Source organism: Erpetoichthys calabaricus, chromosome 3, assembly GCF_900747795.2.
Source record: "Erpetoichthys calabaricus chromosome 3, fErpCal1.3, whole genome shotgun sequence".
NCBI classification, from domain to species: domain Eukaryota; kingdom Metazoa; phylum Chordata; class Cladistia; order Polypteriformes; family Polypteridae; genus Erpetoichthys; species Erpetoichthys calabaricus.
The window spans coordinates 183,825,281-183,848,292 of NC_041396.2; the positions used below are offsets into that span (position 1 = coordinate 183,825,281).

General features: G+C 37.3%; 1 protein-coding gene across 1 annotated transcript in view; it reads left to right on the forward strand.

The window, feature by feature from the left end:
- Positions 1-10,911: 10,911 nt before the first annotated feature.
- Positions 10,912-23,012, forward strand: part of lama4 (laminin, alpha 4) — a 127,200-nt gene continuing 115,099 nt past the window's right edge. Inside the window, exons 1-2 of the mRNA XM_051925239.1 lie at positions 10,912-11,035; positions 11,249-11,487. Of these exons, the coding sequence (XP_051781199.1) occupies positions 11,383-11,487 (105 nt within the window). The 5' untranslated portion in view covers positions 10,912-11,035; positions 11,249-11,382. The remainder of the gene's footprint in view (positions 11,036-11,248; positions 11,488-23,012) is intronic.

The window sequence follows — 23,012 nt, forward strand, 5'->3', positions numbered from 1 at the left end:
CACCTATTAACATTTTCACCTCCAGTATCTGGAACAACACCTGAAATCCTACTGCCAATTGCTCATTCCATTGGTCAATGAATAAAAGTCTGAGGTACTTAAATTCTCCTAATTTCTGGAGAAAAATAGACACCAGATTTGAAAGTACTGATGTCCACCGCAGTTATTTTCAATCAGATCAGGCAAAAAGACTGATATAGTGCAGAAACAAGCATCAGTCCAAGACTCATGGCTCTACAAGACATTTTCTGAAGACTTTGAATCTGACTTGAAGTCAAGAGTAGAAGATAAGACACGCACATGGTAAATTTAATTCAATGCAAATCATCTTTTTACGGAAGCACTGAACTGCAAAATGAAAACAATTATGGAATAACCCTTATCTTGTATGTATATGAAATATCTGGTTGAAAATATCTTGTACGTACAAAAAATTGTCCCATATGTACATGATATTTTTACGTATGTACGGGATAGAGGTTATCCCGTAATTTTTTTCATTGTTCAGAACTTTTGTAGCTTTTCACTGAGAACAAACTTAGAGCTCTTATACAGACTAGATTTAGCAACAGAAATTTCCATAATTATACAGTCATTTTTTTCCAACCCGCTATATCCTAATTACAGGGTCACGGGGGTTGCTGCAGCCAATCCCAGCCAACACAGGGCGCAAGGCAGGAACAAATCCTGGGCAGGGTGCCAGCCCACCGCAGAGCACACACACACACACACACACCAAGCACACACTAGGGACAATTTAGGATTACCAATGCACCTAACCTGCATGTCTTTGGACTGTGGGAGGAAACTGGAGCACCCGAAGGAAACCCATGCAGACATGGAGAGAACATGCAAACTCCACGCAGGGAGGACCTGGGAAGCGAACCCAGGTCTCCTTACTGCAAGACAATATAAGTGAAACAGAAATCTATAAACTAATTAAAATGTAATTCCAGTCAAAGGGCCATATCTCATACAGTATTTCATATCTAATGTTAATGTGGAATTAATACTGTATGTACGTTAATATTATAATTAATAAGACTGATTTCTCTTTTATAGTTGGTTTGTACAAATAAAGAGTGTTTATGTATGTAAGTTTTGTAAGAGTATGTATGTTTTACTGTTACCATATTTCATTTTTAAATTAGTGTAAACCCTCTGACCGTACAGGCAGTGAACTGAAAGATTTAGGTTAAAAAAAAAAGCCATGTTGACAGTGGAAGTGAAGGGAAAAATCAATTTAAAACCTTCCTAGAGAAAATAAACTTCTGGGGGATCAGCAGGCCTTTGCTAAACTTAATGTCAGAGTTCAGCCGACCTATTGCCATCTGGCCACTCTCTTCTTTCCAGGCGTGCTGCAACAGCATACGCCACATGCTGACATACATAACCGCAGTATAATTTGATGGTCTTTTTCTCAGGAAGTAAGAGTCAGTAATAGCTAGCATTGATTGCCACACTTAAAAAAAAAAACAATAATTAAGGCAGTCACAATTTCAACAGGCTAATAAAGAAGTGACTCTCCACTCTTGAGTTAAATGCTGAAACCAGTAGACTTTCCTTCCATTACTTAGGCATTCCATCCCAACATTTGTGGCTCTGACACTAAATGCCTGACCTTATTCCGAGGCCTGCATGGTACACTCAGTGATGTACATTTTAGAGTGTATGCATTAATAGCTACTGTACTTTGAGGTGGAAGGAGAATGTTAAAATCTGTTGTAAGTTGACTGGAAGTAATTGTAGGATTTGAGTTACAGGATCATACTTCCAAGTCTTAGTATGATCCTTGTGGCAGCATTTTTGTTTTTAACTGCAGTCTGGCAAAAAAAAACCCTTGAACAGCTAATAAATTAAGCATTGCAGTAGCTCATTCTTCTTCAAATGAATGTGATCTTGAAAATTAAGGAAGCTTCTTAATTTGAACATATTTTGTAGCTATAAAAATAGATGACAGACAATGCAGAGATGAGAGTACATTGTAGATTAGTTTCATACTGATCGGGCAAAACTCATATACATGTCCCGATTTAAAGGTTGAATAGGACTAAGTGTAGCATTCCTATCGACTACTAAAATTTCTGTTTTTTTCTCTGTTTTTCAGGAAAGTACTAATACTGTATTCCCATGTTTAACTTAGTCCAGTAATTAAAGATACAATGATGCCATAATTACATTTGGGGTTCTGCTCTGTAGCCACCTCTGATGTTTGAAGGGATGTGGATACTCCGACTCTTGACAATACTTACTACATCTTAATTTTTAGGACGGTCCTTGGAAACAATCATGAATTACTTTAGCTTATTTGTATTTGGTGGAGTGCCTTAGTGGTTTGCTGGGTGGTCTTTTGGCCTTGAAACCCCTGCATATTTACTTTCTCCAACAGAATTTTTATCTTCCTGTTCTGCCTAGCAATCTGACCGTGGCACTGAAGCTATCTTTTTAAGTCATTAGAGGGAGTTTGGCAATTTAAGGCATATTCAAGAATACTACCATTTCTATTGCTTACTTTCTTATATATATTGTGTATGGTTGCATTTATTTATTTTGTATTGGTTTATTTATTATTATTTTCTTTTTGTTTTTTTTATTTTTTGCATTTATTTCACATATTCTGTAGTTGAATGTTTTTCTTAACTTCTTATAAAGCACTTTAAGCCTCATACAGTAATAATGAAAATGGGCTATAGAAATAAACATTGTTCTCCAGAATTATGTGATTATATCTCCTATAACTTTGGCTTTGTAAATTTTTTTCATTAGCTTGAAGCTTCTCTTGCTTTTCCATTTTCTTACCAGTTATTTATATGATGACAGCTATTTTGTGCATTGTTAGTATAGCTGTTACCATCTCATTTTACTGAGAGTGTCAGTTGTTAAGTACATGATTCATCGAAACTAATATGTGTTGTAATAAGGACACAAGAGTCACAAAAAGGTTTGGGGATGACCACCCCATAAATTTGAAAAACCTGTTGAAATAAAGCAAAATCAATCAAGTCACATACAGAACGGAGTCCAAAATAGACCAGTAGGAGTGCCCAGGAGACAGGAAGTGACTTCATTGGTGGAGACCGTAAATGAGGTCATTATTGAGTGGCAGGTTCTTCGGCTTGTCTGCAGAGGGGCAAGAGAAGATAGCATTAGATATGAGTGTCAAACCACTGGTCCGGCTGTGATATAATATTATATGAGCCCATAAACCATCTCCCATCTGCATGTGTGTGACAGTGTGGTCACAACATCAACACTATAAAAAAACATACTTTCAATAGTGTCCTAACTTTATTTTTATTAAAATCTCTTCATGTGTATGCCTATTTTTTAACTTTGTTGATCAGTTTCTCTTGTGTTATTTTTTTGTTATCAGAACATTGTCAGTTCACTAACAGTTGTTCTGGTTTGTTTTATATGTTTCATTCATCTCCTAGTCAAAACCAAAACTTTTTTGGATAAGCCACTGTTTTCTTCACTACAAATTTAAAAAACAATTTGGTCTAATTGCTAGATACATCTGTGTGAAAGTGATTATTATGATTTCAAAGTACACATCCTAAATGTAACATACAGTATACATTGAGAATAGTAACAATTCAAGTTCTGAGCTCTGCTGAACATCATGTCTTACTACAGATTGAAATGAAGGATTACTGTTTTTTTACCCTTCTGTACATCCTGACAGTAATTTATTAGATATGAACTAAAACACCTAAGAATAATGCCTGACACCCCAACATCAGTTTCTGTCCCTTATAATATAATGCTGTGGTCAACACTCCTAAAATCTATTAAATATACTAAACCTGTTTAACTAAATTCAAGATGTTGAGGTACTGGATCTAAACATTGCAGAAGTAGTTGCAAGGCAGCAACCAACCCGAGAAGGGCATAAGTCCATTGCAGGTGACATACAATATGCTCACACTCACAATCCCTGTTTACAGGGTCAATTTAGAATCACTATTCAAACAATCTTGGAAACATCTCACCTACTCTACCTAAATCTTCAAATCCTTTGGCAGAACCTCTTTGATGCATTCTAACTGTGGCTTCACAGAACTTTCAAACTACGATCTTTGCCTTTGTCACTTTTGTGCCCTAACCGATATATCTTAGCCAATTCAAAAGATTCTCTAAGAATATCACATGGAAAATTGATGTCTAGAAATAGGTCTAATAGATGCCATCATGACAGCTACCAAGGAAAATAATAAGCAATAAAATCTCTTTTTGGAGAAGTATGGATATCTTTGCAAACGCCACATATCATTTACTGGCATAATCTCCAACAACCAGTTCCTCCAGCCAGGGATTTTTGTGTGTCCACATACATTTGGATATATGCAGTCTGTCTTGTGAGAAATCTTTAAGAGAGAGACTATCATGATTAAGAATTCTAGTCCCAGAGACAATGTGTGTGTATAGGGTTGAGTCCCACCATATAGTGTTTGTACTTTTGAAACACTGACCAACACTTCAGTTCTTTTCCCACCAGTGATAAAAAGCTAAGAGGTGCACCTCACTCTTACTGTTTGCTTTGAGAATTGTACATATCCCACTGCAACTTTAGTAGCTTCTTAGGACTAAGTCTGACTAGGCAAAGCATGTTGGTACCAGGAAACCCAAAAGACTTTCTCCAGTAGGGGTGCCTGAATATTTTTTGGATGAGGATCTGCTTTTTTTTTTTGGAAATCATTTTAATGGAGCCCATTTTTGATCCTTTGAAACAAAGGAAAAGTATGAATGAAGGAAGCCTATTCGGTTATTTTGACAAGTCTGATGATCTAAAAGACAGGATTCAAGACCAATGAGATATCAGTTTCTCCTTCTGTCTTACTATGCAGCACAAGGACAACAGTTTGCTTATTTCTTTCTGCCTCAGTATATGGCTTCAGATTAATATGTTGGCCTTGCCAGCTTTGACTTCAAGATGAACTGTTTGCATACACAATGGTGTCCTTCAGATGATATGAATTAATTTTGTGTAAAATAAATGTCAATCTTGTAAGCGTTTACTCAGTTTTTAAAAATCATATTTGTTTGCCTTTCTGTAATGATAAAGGAAGGAAGATTATAGAGTATATGTTGTGATTACCCAAAAACGGTACAAATGGGAGTGAAGCCTCCAAAATGTTCCACAAAAGGCAGGCCAGGACCTTCACCAGAGTACTCAGAAGAGGCCCACCCCAATGCAGCTTACAATAGCTGCTGCTGGTTTCTGGCATAGTAGGCCTCAAAAATGGGACGCTAGCTTAAATGTTTAAAAATATAAGTAAATGTCCAAAAATAAATAAAAAAGCCCCACAAGGAAGACATTAACCCCCAGCTTATGTATGAAAGGGCATCCAAAAAATCTTTATAAATGGAAGATTTATTTATCAGAATAGAAATTTATTAATGGAAGATTTATGTATCAGAATAGAACAAGTATAGCAAGTTTAAATTAAAGTAGGTTTTTTTTAATATTCTAAAGGAGACTGTTTAACATCATACCCTTGGTTTATTGTTATTGTTATTGCATTAGGCTTTACTATGCTTATCCAGGGCCACTTTTTAACACCATTCCCTGGGTTTACTGTCTTAATATTTCAAGACTGTTGAAGATTATATTTTATGCTTATAGTATTTAGACTTTATTAGCAATTGATATCTCTACTTTTTAATCCTCAAACACCACTGCTGGGGGGCTTGATTTGTTTTGAACGTGCTCTGTCTCTAGGTATGTCAGAGGACTGGGACTTTGTGAAGTGGGGTCCAGCCTCACGTGGGGAAGCAAAATGGGAGGAGGAGGGAAAAGGGGGGGAGAAAGAGAGCAAGCTATATCTAATCTATCCTTTTAATCTTTATAATTATAACTACCAATGTAACAATAGGCTGCATGGCAATAACTTGTGGGAAAATTAGAAATTAAGGTTAAAGCTGTTTCACTTCCAGTTAAGACTACAAAATGACATCAAAAATTCAGAGCCAATGTCTCCATGATGGGACAGTTAACTTTGTGAGCTGGAATGTTAAAGGCCTGAATCACAAATTAAAGAGAAAGAAAGTATTCTCTCACCTAACAGGTCTAAACGCTAAAATAGTATTTTTACAGGAGACTCACGTACTAAGCAAGGATCATTTCCGGCTGCAAAAAGACTGGACTGGCCAAATGTTCCATTCTAGCTTTACAAAGAAAACTAGAGGGGTGGGAATTCTTATACATAGAACAGTCTCATTTGTGGTATCAGATGTAGTATCTGATCCTGAAGGGAGGTATGTGATTGTCATGGGCAATTTATTTAACGTGTAAAGTCATTTTTATAAATGTTTATGCACCCAATGTTGATGATAGGGAATTCATACAAAATGTATTTGCATCCATTCCCAATGTGAATACTCATAAAATTATAATGACTTGGGACTTTAATTGTGTTTTAAATCCACTCTTAGATAGGTTTCCTGTCACAGGGGGGATGACATCTAACACTGCAAAGATAATTTCACAGTTTTTAATTGACCACAACTTATCAGACCCCTGGAGGTTTCTAAACCCAAACTCAAGAACATATTCCTTCTACTCACCAGTGCATCATTGCTACTCAAGAACTGATTATTTCTTTATACATAATAATTTCTTGCCTACTATTAAATCTTGCAAGTACAACACTATTGTTATTTCCAACAATGGCCCTCTGATCTTGGAGCTAAAATCATTATGCCCCACATACTCATCTTGCAGATGGCATCTTAACTCACTTCTATTAGCAGACGAGAACTGTACAGAGCTTATATCAAAACAAATCAGTTTCTTCCTAGAGACAAACACATCCTCAGAGGTCTCTGCAGGAATACTCTGGGAAACTCTAAAGGCCTTCTTAAGAGGACAGATTATTTCATATCTTTCCCATAGAAATAAATTAGAAACCAAGAAGGTATCAGAGCTAACCAGCAAAATTACTAGAATAGATCAAGAACATGCCACGTGTCCAAGTGAGGCTCTTCATAGGAAAAGCAAGGCTCTGCATTCAGAACTCAACCTCTTAACAACCAAAGAAACTGAACAACTCATTTTTAAATCAAGATATCATTACTATGAACACGGAGAGAAAGCTAGTAAGCTCTTAGCTCAACAAATCCACAAGCAAGAAGTTCGCAATGCAATCCCAGTAATCACCAACACAAACGGAGATAACATCGTTGGCCATAAAATATAATGCACACATTTAGACTACTATAAATCCTTTTATTCTACTGAGTTTAAAGAAGACAACACACAATCAAATGCATTTCTGGATACATTACAGATACTAGCAGAGGAACTGGATAAACCTCTGGCGCTATCAGAATTACAAGATGCTATAAAGTTACTTCAGAGCGGGAAAGCAGCAGGCCCTGATGGCTACCCTGTTGAATTTTATAAGAAATTCTCCACTCAGCTAGCTCCCCTCTTATTAGCAACATTTACAGAAGCTAGAGATAATCAAATTCTACCTCAAATTTTTTGCCAAGCATTAATCACGGTCTTTCCTAAACAAAATATGGACTTATTACAATGTGCATCATACAGACCAATTTCACTTCTAAATAATGATGTTAAGATACTCTCCAAAGTCCTAGCTAGAAGGATGGAGAAAGTGCTGCCTTTGGTAATATCACAAGATCAAACTGGATTTATTAAAGGCCGACATTTAGCTTCCAATCTTCGATGCCTGTTTAATGTAATATATTCACCTGCAAAGTCAAACACCCCAGAGATATTATTATCATTGGATGCAGAAAAAGCATTTGATATGATTGAGTGGAACTGCCTTTTCACTACATTAGAGAAATTTGGGTTTGGCCCAAACATTTGTGCATGGATCAAACTGCTGTATGCCAATCCAGAAGCTTCAGTTTGTATTAACAATTTGTTCAGACTACTTTAAACTAGAACGTGGTACCAGACAAGGATGCCCCTTGTCACCACTGCTATTTGCAATCGCCATTGAACCACTGGCAGTTCACTGTTGAAATGCTTATCAGATAAAGGGGATTATCAGAGAAGGACTTGAACAGAACATTTCTCTATATGCAGATGATATGGTACTGTATATATCAGACCCACAAAATTCTGTGCCTGCAGTCTTAACAGCACATACAGAATTTCAAAAGATCTCTGGTCTCAGAATTAATTTGAATAAAAGTGTGCTCTTTCCAGTGAATTCTCAAGCATACAAAATTAGATTGGACACTTTCCCTTGATCAGTTTAAATACCTAGGTGTAAATATCACAAGTAAACATAAAGCTCTTTATCATCAAAATTTTGCCATCTGTATGGAAAAAATTAAGCAAGATTTGCATAGATGGTGAACCCTTCATCTCACTCTAGCTGGAAGAATTAATGTTGTTAAGAAGAATATCCTTCCTAAGCTTCTCTTTTTATTTCAAAACATTCCAATATACATCAATAAATAATTTTTAAGCAGTTAGATTCAACCATAACCTCATTTATTTGAAACTTAAAACATACACGTATACAAAGAGCGACCCTACAAAGACCTAAGGCAGAAGGTGGCATGGCTCTACCTAACTTTCAGTTTTATTACTGGGCAGCAAACATACAAGCTATAAAAACCTGTACACAAATGGATGAACATACACAGGCTTGGTCCGCAATAGAAATAAAATCCTGCAGTACTTCTTTATATTTCCTGCTTTGTGCCCCAATAAATGCAAGTTATCTGCAATATACTAATAACCCAATAGTGCTTCACTCACTCAGAATATGGAACCAATGTAGAAAGCATTTTAAGATGGAGAATCTTTTATCTGTGGCACCTTTGCATGAGAATCACCTTTTTCAACCTTCGCAAACACGCAGTTTTTAATATCTGGAAAACATTTGGGATTAAATTGCTTATTGATCTTTATATAGACAACATCTTTGCATCCTATGAACAATTACATTCCAAATTTAACTTTCCAGCAACACATTTCTTTCAATATCTTCAAATTAGAAACTTTGTTAAACAGAACCTGCCCGATTTTCCTCATCTTGCACCTTCCTATATGCTGGAAAAAATATTGCTCAGTTTTGAGGACAGCATTTCTGCAATATATAAAATCATTTTACAGTCCCTCCCTTTCAAAGATCCAAGAGGACAATGGGAAAACAATCTCTCACTCAACATATCAGAAAAGGAGTGGAAGGTATCAATGCAGAGAATTCACTCAAGCTCCATGTGCGCAAAGCATACAATTATTCAACTCAGAATTATATATCGAGCACATCTGTCTCATTTAAAACTGTCCAAAATGTTTCCAGGGCAAGATCCAACCTGCGAACACTGCAATCAAGTTCCAGCCTCACTGGGTCACATGTTTTGGGCCTGCACCAAATTAACATCATTCTGGACAAAAGTGTTTAAGTGCCTTTCAGACAGCCTTTGTGTCACAATCCCTCCTAACCCATTAACAGGTGTGTTTGGTGTTCTTCCAGATGGGTTTAAAGTGGAGAAGGACAAACAAACTGTGATTGCCTTCACTACACTATTGGCACGCAGACTTATTTTGCTAAACTGGAAGAATCCTAACTCTCCTCTTTTAAGTCAGTGGGTAACTGATGTTGTATATTATTTGAAATTGGAAAAAATCAATTAGAGGATCTATGCAGAACTTTTTCAAAACCTGGCAGGATCTAATCAGTAATATTTTAGAATAAGTTCTTAAAGCACTGAGGAAGTAGATTCTCTTCCCATTTCTTTTCTTCTCCATTTATCTTTATCTGCCTATTAAACTCATCAATATATTTATTTTTACTAGCTTTCAGTTTTACTCCATTGACTATGCTTTCTTTCTCAGAGGTGGGGGTTGATTTGTTTTCAATCCTATTTTTTGAAAAAATTGATCTATTTGTATTGAATGTTGACAATAAAATCAATAAAAGTAAAAAAAAAAACAAAGCATAATCCAAGAACACAGCAAAAATATATGTCAAAAACTAGTAAGTCCACAAAAAACAACACTTGCGGACAATTCCAAACATCTTCAATACTCAAGTGCTGGATTTCGCAAATAAACAGCCAGAAGGAAGACCCAGCATTCATGACATCAGGGTGGCCCCACCTCCTAGGGCTCCACCCACAAAACACAGGGAATGGAGGTACATTTAAGGGTACTGAACAGAAGTAACACATGATAGGCAAAATTAACAGAAAAAATGCAAAAACATGAAAAGAATAACTCAAAATTAACAAAAACAACAATAAAACTAATACAAATAAATTTAAAATAATACATAACAAAATCAAATTTTTATATTTAATCACAAAGTACTTTACTAGCTGGTGTATTTAGATTAGACAGTTAAGATTGCATTTTGGACTGCAAGTGGATTGTAAGTTCAAAACCAATTAAAATATCCTTCATTTGGGACTTTTGAAACTTCTTATAAAATGATTTTTAAAGAAATGTGCATGGATCAGCTCATGATGGAATTTTCCTACAGTTTTGCTCAGCACTGTAAGCCTTTTCATGCAGGATACAACATGGCATTTAAATCTACAGACAAACTCCTTATTGTGAAAGGGCGAGAAGTTTCTAGTGCCATTTCTTATTTCATATCTTCCATGCCCTGACAAATCACAAGTTGATAAAGAGGCCGAGATGAAAAAGTCAAGGATATTCATTCAAAAGGCAAACTATCATTCTGCTGTCTTAACAAAAGTGAAAGTCTGATGGAAGAGCGGGATGACTTCTTTGAAACAAGACCTCTTTTGTAGTGCTAGTTGACTGCAGTAACCCTTGCTGACATACTCAGTGAGCTCAGGCCTTCAGTACTGTTTTAAAATATTTGGCACCTTCTCTGACTGAATGACCTGACCGTGCCTGAGAAAACAAGCCGAGGGGAGGAGGCTGGCATGGGCCGGCAGCTGTCTGCACAGCAGAAGCCAGAGCTCACTAGTTGGACAGCAGATGAGGAGGGCGGAACATGCTTTCCTCTGAGGGCAAAGGGCTGCTGTGAAAGAAGCCAGATCCCTAGCTGTAGACTCATCCTGCATCCTGCTGAAGGTGAGATAAAGTGTTGAGAGTACAAGCAAAGTGTTCAGGCACAGGCAATCCTGACATTTATTCTCTTTCCTTTCTTAGTCGCTCGCTTTCTTTCCCTTTCCCGCTTGGGACTATGTAGCTGCATGCCAATTAGCATGAGGCTCTAGGGGAAAAAAACAGCTCCACAAACAGGGAAGGAAATTCATTTTTTTTTCATATTTTTTTTCTAAACAGAGCCTCATTCAGACTGTGTCAGCAACAGCAGCAGCAGCAGCCGCACATCTGGGCTCAGGCAGCAGGGGAACTTTTAAACTTCAGACCTGACTCCAGGAGAAAATTGTCCAGATCTACTCTAGGAAACAGAAGAAATGTCTTGGAAGATCTGGCCTTTGGCATGGCTCTTCTACGCACTACTTGGACTTGTCTCATCAGTTGTTGACCCAGGAATACAGGGGCAGCAGAATGTGGTCACAGTAAGGCCCTTTTAATGATAATTTATTTTAATATTTAAAGGGTAATAATCAAATAGAATTAGCAATCATTTTTTTCTCATATATTGATAGCTAGCTATCATCATGCTCACACTATAGTAAGTTTTATATACTCTCAAAAATAGCACTGAACATCAAAAGATTGCTTTCTATCAGCAGAAAAATAAATGGAGAGTCGAATAACCTAGAAACAGCTGGAAAAAATGGCTTGAAGCTCAGAGCTCTGCCCCTCGAATGATCTTAGAGTTTGCAGATGCAGTTTCATCGAACTCTTAATGGAAAACATCTGCAGGGAATCCAGCAGAATTTGTGGGACTGAGAAATGCAGAGGAGAGGAAGAAGAGAGCAGAGTAGATAGAAATGAGCAATACACTGAAGGGAATAAGGGAATACCATGACAGGCACTATATGAGAAACAAATAATTAATTGCAGGCTTAGTCTTACATTAGGGCATTTGGATGTTGTAATCTTACAGAAGGTATGGTTTTGATTTGTTTCACTAAGTTTTGAACAACCTGCGAATGTAGCTGGGTCCCCTGTTGTGCAGCAAGTTGAAAAAGGTAAAATGAAAGCTGCCAGCAATGCAAGAGAGTTCTGAAAGAGTTTATGTTATAAAAGGCAGAGTAAGCAGAAGTAGTGCACATTCACAGCCATGACTTTTGGTTACAATAATGAAAGAAATTTTAGTTGTCTTCTATTTTGCATCTGTGGTGCAAGCAGGGTAGTCATAATATTCTACAGTATTCTCCTGTTACTCATTTTTATTTATTTGTTGTATTTGTCTCTGCACACTCATTTATTGAATTTGATTTATATATTCAGATATATAAAGCAAAATGTGTTTTAGTGTGGTATGCAATTATTTCACACTGTTAATCATCTTTCTGTAACCACATTTTGCACAGACTCCCCATATGTACAGAGGAAGACCATAGGTGGTTCTCCATTCCTACATTTTACCCTAGCAAACTTTATTTAGTGCCTGTGTCTGTGCTTTAGTGGAAAATTGCCCCCTTAGGGGTCTTGGCACAGGTATGCAAAGTGGTTGCTCAAGATGGGTTTAGTTAGTGAATGTTTGGTTTAATTCCAACATTTTTCTCCCAGGAACTTATTAAGTGACAGCACCTGCACCATATTTAATTACAGGTAGCGCTGGGTACCCCTACTATTATTATAATAGAAGAAAGATGGGAAATTAATCTATGCTGGAACCTATTGCAAACAGAAGGCCATTCCACCCAGCACCCAGTCTTCACATCAATACCCACTCTGAGCCAATTCAGAGTCTTCAGTTTACCTAACCTGTATGTTTATAGGATGCGGGACAATTCCCAGAGTATTCAGAGAGAACACTCAAAGTCCACATGGACTATGAAAGGGCTGAGATTTTAGCTCCTGTTTTATTTTATTTTGGTTTCAAAAGATAACATGAGAAACGAAGGCAGCTATAATTTGTACTTTCTGTGCAATGGTGTTCAAAGTGAGCTACTAATATCAAATAAAGAGCATCAAATGGGCAAACATAGATAGGGTAACACTGAGCCAGAATGCTATCTTCATGGATTAAAAATTATCTTTTTTTGAAATACAGAAATGAAAAATTGAGGTGGGTGCTCCCTGGAATTCCTGAGCAATTCATGTCTTTGGATGAATATAAATGCTTTGTAAATATGAATATAAACTTTTCACATACAACTCATAAACGTCTTGCGGCTAAGCATAACATTACAAAAGTTCTTTCTAAGTCATTGTTTCTAACTTTCATCAATGAGTAAGGCTGCAGTAGAGATACTGTATGGAAAATGTTACATTCACATTAGTACTTTTTAAGTTTCATGTTTTACATTATTCACCGTATGCAGTTTACCACAAAACTCAATGCTTGCCCAGTTCTGTTTAATCTGTACGCCAAAAACCTGCCTGATACACTTTGCCATATATTCATTTACATTGACTTATTTGGCTAACGTCATTATCCAAGGTGACCTACAACATTTGAAATGCAATTTTTTGGTAATTTTCAGTTAGAGCACAGGCAGGTGAAGTAACTTGCTCATGCGGGAATTAAACCCACAACCTCGGGATTTGAAGTCCAAAGCTTTAATTACATCACCACAAATTAGCATTAGCTGTGAAATGCAGAAAACCTTCCCTGAAATCAGATGGTTTATCTTAGTCTTAATATTGCAACTTGCAAGACAGTAACCAGGCCTTTTATCTCATAACCCCTATGCCACACACATAAAATGGTAGTAATTATCAATGAACTGTCGAACATTTTTCTGTATACTTGGAAGACATGTTCAATTGAATATTGTCCTACAATCTGGGAACCCAATTTTAACTGGGCTTATGAGATGTGGTTGATACTAAATCATTTTTAAGGTAAGACACCAAAGTAGACACCCTCCACTCCCCATTGTCTGTTTCCAGCCCTCCATCGCTGGATGTTTCCATATCAAAGCCAATGGGCTGCCTCTCTCAGTTCCTCTGTACCACAGTTAAAGAAGTTGAGGGCATCATCCAGAGGATGAGGCCTTCAACGTGTTCATTGCACCCTTTTCCTACTCCTCTGGTAAAAGCGAATGTATTGGATTTAAGCCCTCTTATTGCTGATATCATTAATAACTCTCTCCAGAGAGGCTTAGTCCCATTGGCCTTGAAAACTGCAAAAATTAGACCTCATTTAAAAAAATCCTTTTTGGATCCTGAACTGATAGCAAACTATCCAACCTTTCAATTTTGTCTAAGGTTTTGGAAAAGGTTGTTTTGGTCCATCTTCAGGATCATTTCAAAAAATTCAATCTGTTTGAAAAATTTAAATCTGGTTTCTAATCTTTTCACAGTACAGAGACAGCCCTGTTCAGAGTCACCAATGACCTCCTGATGGCTGCTGACCAGGGCTTTCCATCACTCCTTATCCTTCTGGATCTCACAGCTGCATTTGATACAGTGGATCATAATATTCTCCTCCATCGTCTCCACTATATGATTGGACTTTCTGGCACTGCTCTGGAGTGGTTTGAGTCCTATCTTACAGACGTGGCCTTAGGGGATGCTAAATCTCGTACCCTTGGGCCGACCCTTTTCAACATCTATATGCTACCCCTCGGTCACATCATCAGCAGGCATGGAATTTCATTCCACTGTTATGCAGATGATATGCAGCTCTATGTGAGACTGGATTCGACCTCCCTTACACCTCCATTAACTCTTTCCTCTTACTTGGATGAGATTGAGGCTTGGATATCTGAGAACTTCCTCAAACTGAGCAGCACCAAAACTGAGGCTCTTTTAATTGGTACCCCCCATCAACTTCGCTCCTCCATAAATTGTATTTCCTTTTCTGACCGTACCATTGCCCTCTCCCCTTCAGTTACAAATTTCGGTGTCAAGTTAGACTCCAATCTGTCATTTGATACACATGTCCATCACCTTTGTAAAACTGCATTCCTTCATCTCCGAAATATAGCCAAACTCCGTCCCTGCCTCTCCCTCTGTGATGCTGAAAAGCTGGTTCATGCATTTGTCTCCTCCAGACTGGACTATTGTAATGGACTCCTCATTGGGATACCCAACAAGAGCCTTCAAAAGCTACAACAAATTCAAAATAGTGCTGCAAGCATCCTGATGAAGGTGCGGAAATATGACCACATTTCACCAATCCTTCGGTCACTTCATTGGCTCCCTGTTCACCTCCGTATTGAATACAAACTTTGCTTACTCACCAGTGTATCCATGGAAATGCTCCACAATATCTTAAGGAACTCCTTATAGTACAATCCACTACAACAAACGTCCATTTTGCAAATACCATCCGCCTTCGCCCCCCTATGACCAAACTTCATACAATGGGTGACCGAGCTTTTGCAGTGGCTGCTCCATGGCTCTGGAATGCCTTACCAGAGAGCCTGAGAACGCAGCAGATTGTGGGCTGTTTTAAAAACAGTTAAAGACTTTTCTATTTAGGAAAGCATATTAACAAGAATGCTACTAATTATTGTTGTTTTATCTCTGTTTTTAACTTTTTTTGCCATAGTTAAAACTTTTTTATGTAGCACTTTGAGATTTACTACAAATGTAAAGTGTCCTATGAATAAAATGCATTATTATTATTATTATTTTTGAACTGGACAGTCCAGTGTGCCAAAAATCTCCAAAGATGGAGTCTTAATTCCTTCAAAAAATGTCAATGCAGCCATCTACAGATGATTAATTATAGAGTTGTGTTTATTAACAAAGCTTAGAGATGACGGTTTTTGATAGTTACATTCTGCAATTCACAACAAAACTACCTGACTGAAAGAGCAGCATGGAAAACACTCTGGAAATAAAAGAACTGCAGGTAGACAGTAAGGCCTATAAGTTTAAATTTCACAGTTTAAAATCCTATTCCTGTTACGGAATCTGACTGTTACATATTACTCCACCCACCTTCTCCAAAATAACATCAAGATAGGCTTTGAAGGTACCTAAGACCTACTCTCTAGCATACTACTTGGTAATTTGTTCCTTGTCTCTGTGGTTCTCTAAATGAAGAAAATTGTACTAACATTTGTGTAAAATGTACCGTTATCAAGTTTCCAATTGTGTCAATGTATTACTGTTGAAGTCATTTTAAAGTAACAGCTGGGATTCACTGTGCTAACTCCTTTCATAATGTCAAACACTTCAATCATGATACCTCTTAATCTTTGTTTACTTAAGCTAATAATGTTCAACCCCATCAATCACTCCAAACTGGTCATAGCTCTTAGTCCTTGAATCAGCCTACAATCACTCTTCTCTGCACTGCTTGAACCAAAACTGTACACAGTACTCCAGGTGAGGCCTGACTAGTGTGCTATAGAACTTTAGCATAACCTTCCTTGACTCCTACTCCACACATTGTATATATAACCAAACATCCTAATAGTGGTCTTGATAGCTTCCTTAAACTGTGATGAATCCATTATGACTTGTAGGTCCTTCTCTTAAGGTGTATTTTCAAGTTTCAGACCTTCCATTGTGTATTCAAATCTAAATATATATACTCTATGTGTGTGTGTGTGTACACAATCTGTCTATTGTTTCTTTGCTAACCCAAATCCAGTTTTCAGCAAGAGCTGCAGTCTCTCTTGGACAATGTCAGATATAAAGTTGAGAGTAACAACCAGAAAGGATGTCATTTCATCACATGCCATACTCATGCACCCATACTCACATGGGAACAGTTTACAATCATCCATTAACTTATTATTATGTGTGTCTTTATAATACTGGAGAAGACGTCCAATGAAAGAGTATGCATATGCAAGCAGAATGTATAAACTTTATGTTGGTAGAGACCAGGCTAGGAGTCAAATTCCAGTCCTTGAAGCTTTGAACACATGAGGTAGGGGTGCTATTAACTGTATTTGTGTGTGTGCTTATAGGCTGTTTAAGACTCAAACACAAAGACGTAGCTATGTAAATTAATAGAATTATCTAGCTTGTGATGCCTCAAAAGGAATACTCCTGTGTTCATTATGTACTGTACATGAATTAATGGACAGAAAGAAAAGACTGTACAAAGTGTGAACAGGAGGAACAGCCATTTTTTTTGTTAAGCTAAAGATTTGTATGAGCAACTGTGTCTCATCTGCTGAAAGTCTAGCCTTGTCTTTTTAAATTAAAAAAAAAAAGCAGAATCTGAATGATATTAGGTGTGGCTTTAGCTCTTTTGGCCACAGATGGCTTCTTATGATGAGTAAACAGAGGCTAAAAGGAGAACAGACCTCTAATGAAAAACAGTCTTAGTGCTTAGGCTTAGTGTCTACCACCCACATGCACGGAAGATCTGCATCCAGCATTCTCCTTCAAAATATGTCACTTTTTTATTTTTCCGTACCTGTATTCAGATTCATAAATAAATAAAACTTTTGAAAATACAAGTTAGTAAGAAATGTGCAAATTGAAAACTGATTACGCTGAATCTTTACCAGTTAGTGCATCAAAGATAAACAGTACCAGAAAAAGTTGTAAATTTTACTTTAAACATGCAAATGGCTCAACCTATTGTCCTACTGATCCTCTGGGGCTCCATTCCCTTGAGGACTTTAGTGTGTTGGTCACATTGCTTTAATTTTCTGAAAGAAAAAAAAAAAATTATAAAAAGAAATATGTGCAATGTGCTTCCATTTAATGCACATCCTGATTTTTGAAACTTTTTTTCGACTTTGAGATCAAACTTTTTGTCAGATAGAATTCTTCTTCATATTTGCTGAGAATCATCAAAAATAATCATTAATAAAAGTAATGTTAAGTCATTTTTGAAAATATTTAAGTTCTGGATTAGGCAGCTCCCTCCAAAGGCATTATTATTTCTAATATGTTGCACTACATTCTCGATTTTTATATCGTACTAATGCGTTTGAATTACGAGGGGGCAAAATTCAGTCAGCTGTAGGAGTGACCCAGTGCTGGATCCAAATGTTTAAATCAATAGTACTCTATTGTGTTAGCACACAGAATTTCCATTCTTGATCGTTCCATGAACAAAAGTGGTGTTAGGCCTTTAAAGAAAGCAGAGTCCAAAATATGTCCAATAGAGTGTGAATAAATCCTCTAACCCCAGCTAGTCAGGAAAATGGTAAACACAGGATCTTCTAAATAAAAGATTTATTGATCAAAAAATGCTCCTCTTGACAAAAAGTTCCAAGGGGTGCAAAAGGCAATCCCAAAGTAAATAAGTCCCAAAACCTCAGAGCATTAAGGTCACAGATCCAGGAAAACACAAAAGGCATCTAAAATCTCTATAACTCACTGAAACTACCGACTACATTCAAAAAATTGCCAGGGACTGATTGCTTGTTCAGTCTTCATAGGGTTGAGGGCAGTGCCTTGAGCCCCGCCTCTTGGAGAACCACCCACAAGACACACAGAACATAGAAAATACATAGACACACAGAAACTAAAAGATTAATAATATTAACATAGGGCGGCACGGTGGTTCAGTGGTAGTGCTGTTGCCTCGCAGTAAGGAGACCTGGGTTCACTTCCTGGGTCCTCCCTGTGTGGAGTTTGCATGTTCTCCTTGTGTCTGCGTGGGTTTCCTCCAGGTGCTCCGGTTTCCTCCCACAGTCCAAAGACATGCAGGTTAGGTGCATTGGCGATCCTGTCCCTAGTGTGTGCTTGGTGTGTGTGTGTGCCCTGCAGTGGGCTGGCGCCCTGCCCGGGGTTTGTTTCCTGCCCTGCACCCTGTGTTGTCTGGGATTGGCTCCAGCAGACCCCCGTGACCCTATAGTTAGACTGTAGCAGGTTGGATAATGGATGGATGAATGGATGAGTTGGACTGAATTGTAAATCCAATACTATCTGACAGATAAGCACATATTTTCCTCCAAAATAGTCAGAGTGTGAGACATTCCGAAAACATATGAAAAGTGGAACATACAGTCTCCTCCATAATGTATGGGACAAATACATGTTTTTCTTTGATTTACCCTTTTGCTCCACAGTTTTAAAATTACAAATCCAACAATTCAGATGAGATTAAAGTGCACATTGCAGACTTTAATTTAATGGTATTTGCGTACATTTCGGTCATAGCATGTTGAAATTACAACATTTTTTGTAAATGGTCCCCTTCTTTAGGTGTATAAAAGCAGACAGGAGCTGAGAAATGTGCTATGAAAATTTGAGAAGCAGGCTTTAAGGGAATGCCCCTTTCTTGAGCCATGACGATGAGATGGTCAGACACGTGAATATACAAAAAAAGGTGCAGAAGATGCACACAGGGCAAACAATAGCAGATATTTTAAAATTATTCTATTACCTGTCTTTAACAAGTATCATGGCTAGTGTTTTATAAATCCAAATTAACATTTATTGCCTTATAGCTGCATGATTGAAAAGACAATTGAATGGATACAATGTACTGTATATGTTGAATTGTACTATTGCCTTGAGATTAGTATTATAAGCATTTGGTTTTAGTAGTAAGGTGTTGTACTGTGTTAGCAATTATGGATACAATTAGAAGTCAAGCAAAATAACACCATTTATTGGCTAACTAAACAGATTTCAATATGCTGCCTCGAAAGCTTGCATATTGTAATCTGTTCAATTAGCCAATAAATGTCATTTTTGCTGGACTTCTGAAAGCATTTGCCTTGCAATCAAAAATAAGACGTTGCCAGAAATTGTTTGGAAGGGTATTGGTTTCCATGCGCTGTCATGCCTCCAGGATGGAGTATCACCTGTATCATCTGTTAGGAAAATGATTAACCCTTTCTATATAATTGTTCATGTAAATTACTTTTTATTTCTGTTTATTTTATTTTCTTGTTGTTTTTGTGCTATCATCATAGTACCATTTTGTTTTTGTTTTTTCCCCCATCCGAGCATCCATTTTGTATTCTATTGTCTATGTGAAATATGGAGTTGACATTCTGGTGTATGTTTTCAGAGTACTAATTCTTTTTACATCTTTAAAGCTGGTTTGCATCTCCACTGCCTTAAACTGATCCTAACACCATCCAGTATCCCATCCCCATATGTGGTGCCAAAACATTCTGCGACCTTACAGCAAAGAGTAGGGCAGATCAGGCCTGGTTGTCTGACCCTTTATTTGGAACCAAAAGAAGGCACTTCTTTGGATGTAACCATTGACTCAACAGGCAACTCCTTTATGGGGTAGAAAAAATCCCTCATGCAGTGATATGGTAACTCAGGGTTAAAGGGCAGAGAACAATGGTGCTTTATGTTGAAGGGGAAGTAGAACATCACCCTCTTTTAGCAGAGACATATACATTTTGATATATATTCTCAGTTTTCTCACCCACTATTTTTCTGTCATTGGGAGTTTCTTTATTTTGTGCAAATAACTTTTCTTTTTTAGATTTTCTGTTGCTTGTGTGTCTAAAATCAAAATAAAATGATATAATTTAGCACAAGATCATTCAATACATAATACATAAATGCTAAACAAACTTGGAAGGGTTTACACAACTTAGTAGGGCGGAAGGAGTTTCAGAAGATGAGATGACAAAAGTGTAGAATCAGCTTAATTGGCACAGAATAGTCATTTAGTAAACTAAGAAACAGCAAACAACAATAATATTTATTTATATAGTATGTTTTCATACAAAAATGTAACTCAAAGTGCTCTATAAGATAAACAAAAAGTTACAAGAAAATAAAAACAATTAAGATTAGGCAATAATAAATAGTTAATTAACAACACAAGAAGGTAAGGTAAGATGGCTGGGCATTCTCCCTAACATAAGTGTTTCTAAGTCAAACCCCTTTAATTTTCATGCTTCATGTGATAGGATTTTATGAAGTTGGTCTTGTAGACAGCTGAGATGTCTGTCTTCATTCCAACATCTCATGGGGCTGCATGGTGCTTAGGTCATGTGGTGGTGGTGGCTCAGATCTCCACCAAAGAATAACTGGAAAGACAGCAGAGAATAGTAGAGATTAGTACAGCCAATTACAATTCAAGAGATAAAGGTTTAATGCAATGACCTGGGAAAATACACTTTATTTCCATATCCAGTAACATTAAGGCTACCAAACTTTGATCATATGTCAGTGTCTAAATTGTTTTTAAAGCCATGTTCCAAAGAGATGTCAGCATTCATCTTGAAAATCACCATGTCTAGTTCTGGGTCATCTTTTTTCATCATCACTGGACCCATAAGTGTAGATTACACATATGACTAATTTAGAGTCATCAATGAACCTGTTTGTGGGATTTGGCAGGAAAACCAGAGTACACATAGAAAAAAACCCAAATATGAGTGAAGTGTACTCCACAGGCTAAACCGAGTTAGCAAACACTCAACACCAAAACATAAGGAAAACCAGAAAACACTTTGCATTCACACTAGTGATAACATAATTAGTGACAAACGTCTAAATGTTTATCATGATTGCATTTAAAAAGTATTGTTTTTACTTGTAAATTATTGTGATTAGGAGTGAAGACAGGACTGTAAAGACAGGGCAACCATCTAACCAGCCTTTGTGACTACTACTAGTACTGCAGGCTCCCAGTCTGGCAGGCCCCAACCGAGAGGGAATTAGCAGATTAACTCAGAACAAAATAGAAGAATAAGGAAAAAATGTTCAAAAGAGCAAAAACAGGCACAAGGAATTGATTAAAATGCATTCCTACATCAAGCAAGTCCAAATCCACAATACTAAAGAGTACACCAGGAACACAGGCAAAACAAAACAAGAAAAATAGTCTAAAGAAAATAGCAATACTCGCAAAAACATCCACCTGAAACTAAATGATCTCCTATTCCCGAGCCTTCTCATCTCTGGCTTAAATTGCTAGAGCGAAGGCTCGAAAGTGGTGATTTCTGGGTTACCCCATCTCCTTGGAGCTTTTCCCACAAAGAACAAAGAACATAAGCAAATTTAAAGAGACAGTACACAATTAACCAATTATAAACAATATTGTCAGAAATAACATAAATATGATCAATAATTCAAAACTGACAACAAAACATAAAATATACATAACACAAGTGATGATTTCATAAATGGGTGATTTTAGAAAGAGTAAAATATGAACACTAACTACAATATGAATTTTACTAAATTGTTCAAGTTTAGTCTCCTAACCAGTGAACATAATGGAAAATGTGAGTTCAAATGCTTAGCATGTACTAAGAGGTGATTTAAGTCTTCTGTCTCCTCTGTTGTTTGGGGTAACACTGGGGAAAAAACCATAACACTGCTTTACACAAAAAAGTTTCCAAAGATACTTCATTTAACCGTGGGCATTCATATTTTAAAAAGCCACAGGGAGAGTACAATTTTTTTTTGTTTTTGTGTACTAGTTAATTATATGTGTTATGTATTCTTGTTTGTCTTACTCATTATGCTACTAGCAATGATGCTGCAATAATGCAGACTCAAACTTTAGTTTTCTGCTCCCTAACAGGTAATACAAATTAATAAATTACAGTGGGTGATATAATGGCATATTAGGTACAACCCCTGACTGTCTGTAGTTGGAACTCCAGTTCCTTTTTATCCATCCATACATCCATTTTCCAACCCGCTGAATCCGAACACAGGGTCACGGGGGTCTGCTGGAGCCAATCCCAGCCAACACAGGGCACAAGGCAGGGAACCAATCCTGGGCAGGGTGCCAACCCACTGCAGGACACACACAAACACACCCACACACCAAGCACACACTAGGGCCAATTTAGAATCGCCAATCCACCTAACCTGCATGTCTTTGGACTGTGGGAGGATATTCCTTTTTATGGTCAGGGGAATTCTATAAAGAGCTGGAATGTTCTGTTGTTCCTGTAGCTTTTGGCTACAGTCCAAGAAGCTGCTGTTAGTCAGTGTGTTTGGAACTCAGAACTATGTTTTCGCTGTTTATGTGTTTACATGTGACCTACAATTGAAAGAAATCCTGAGATTACAGGGCATATTGTTGTCTTGCTCAAGCAGTAAATACTGTCTCAATATACTGTATGTATGGTGCTGCACAGGCCCAGTGACATCATGTGACACC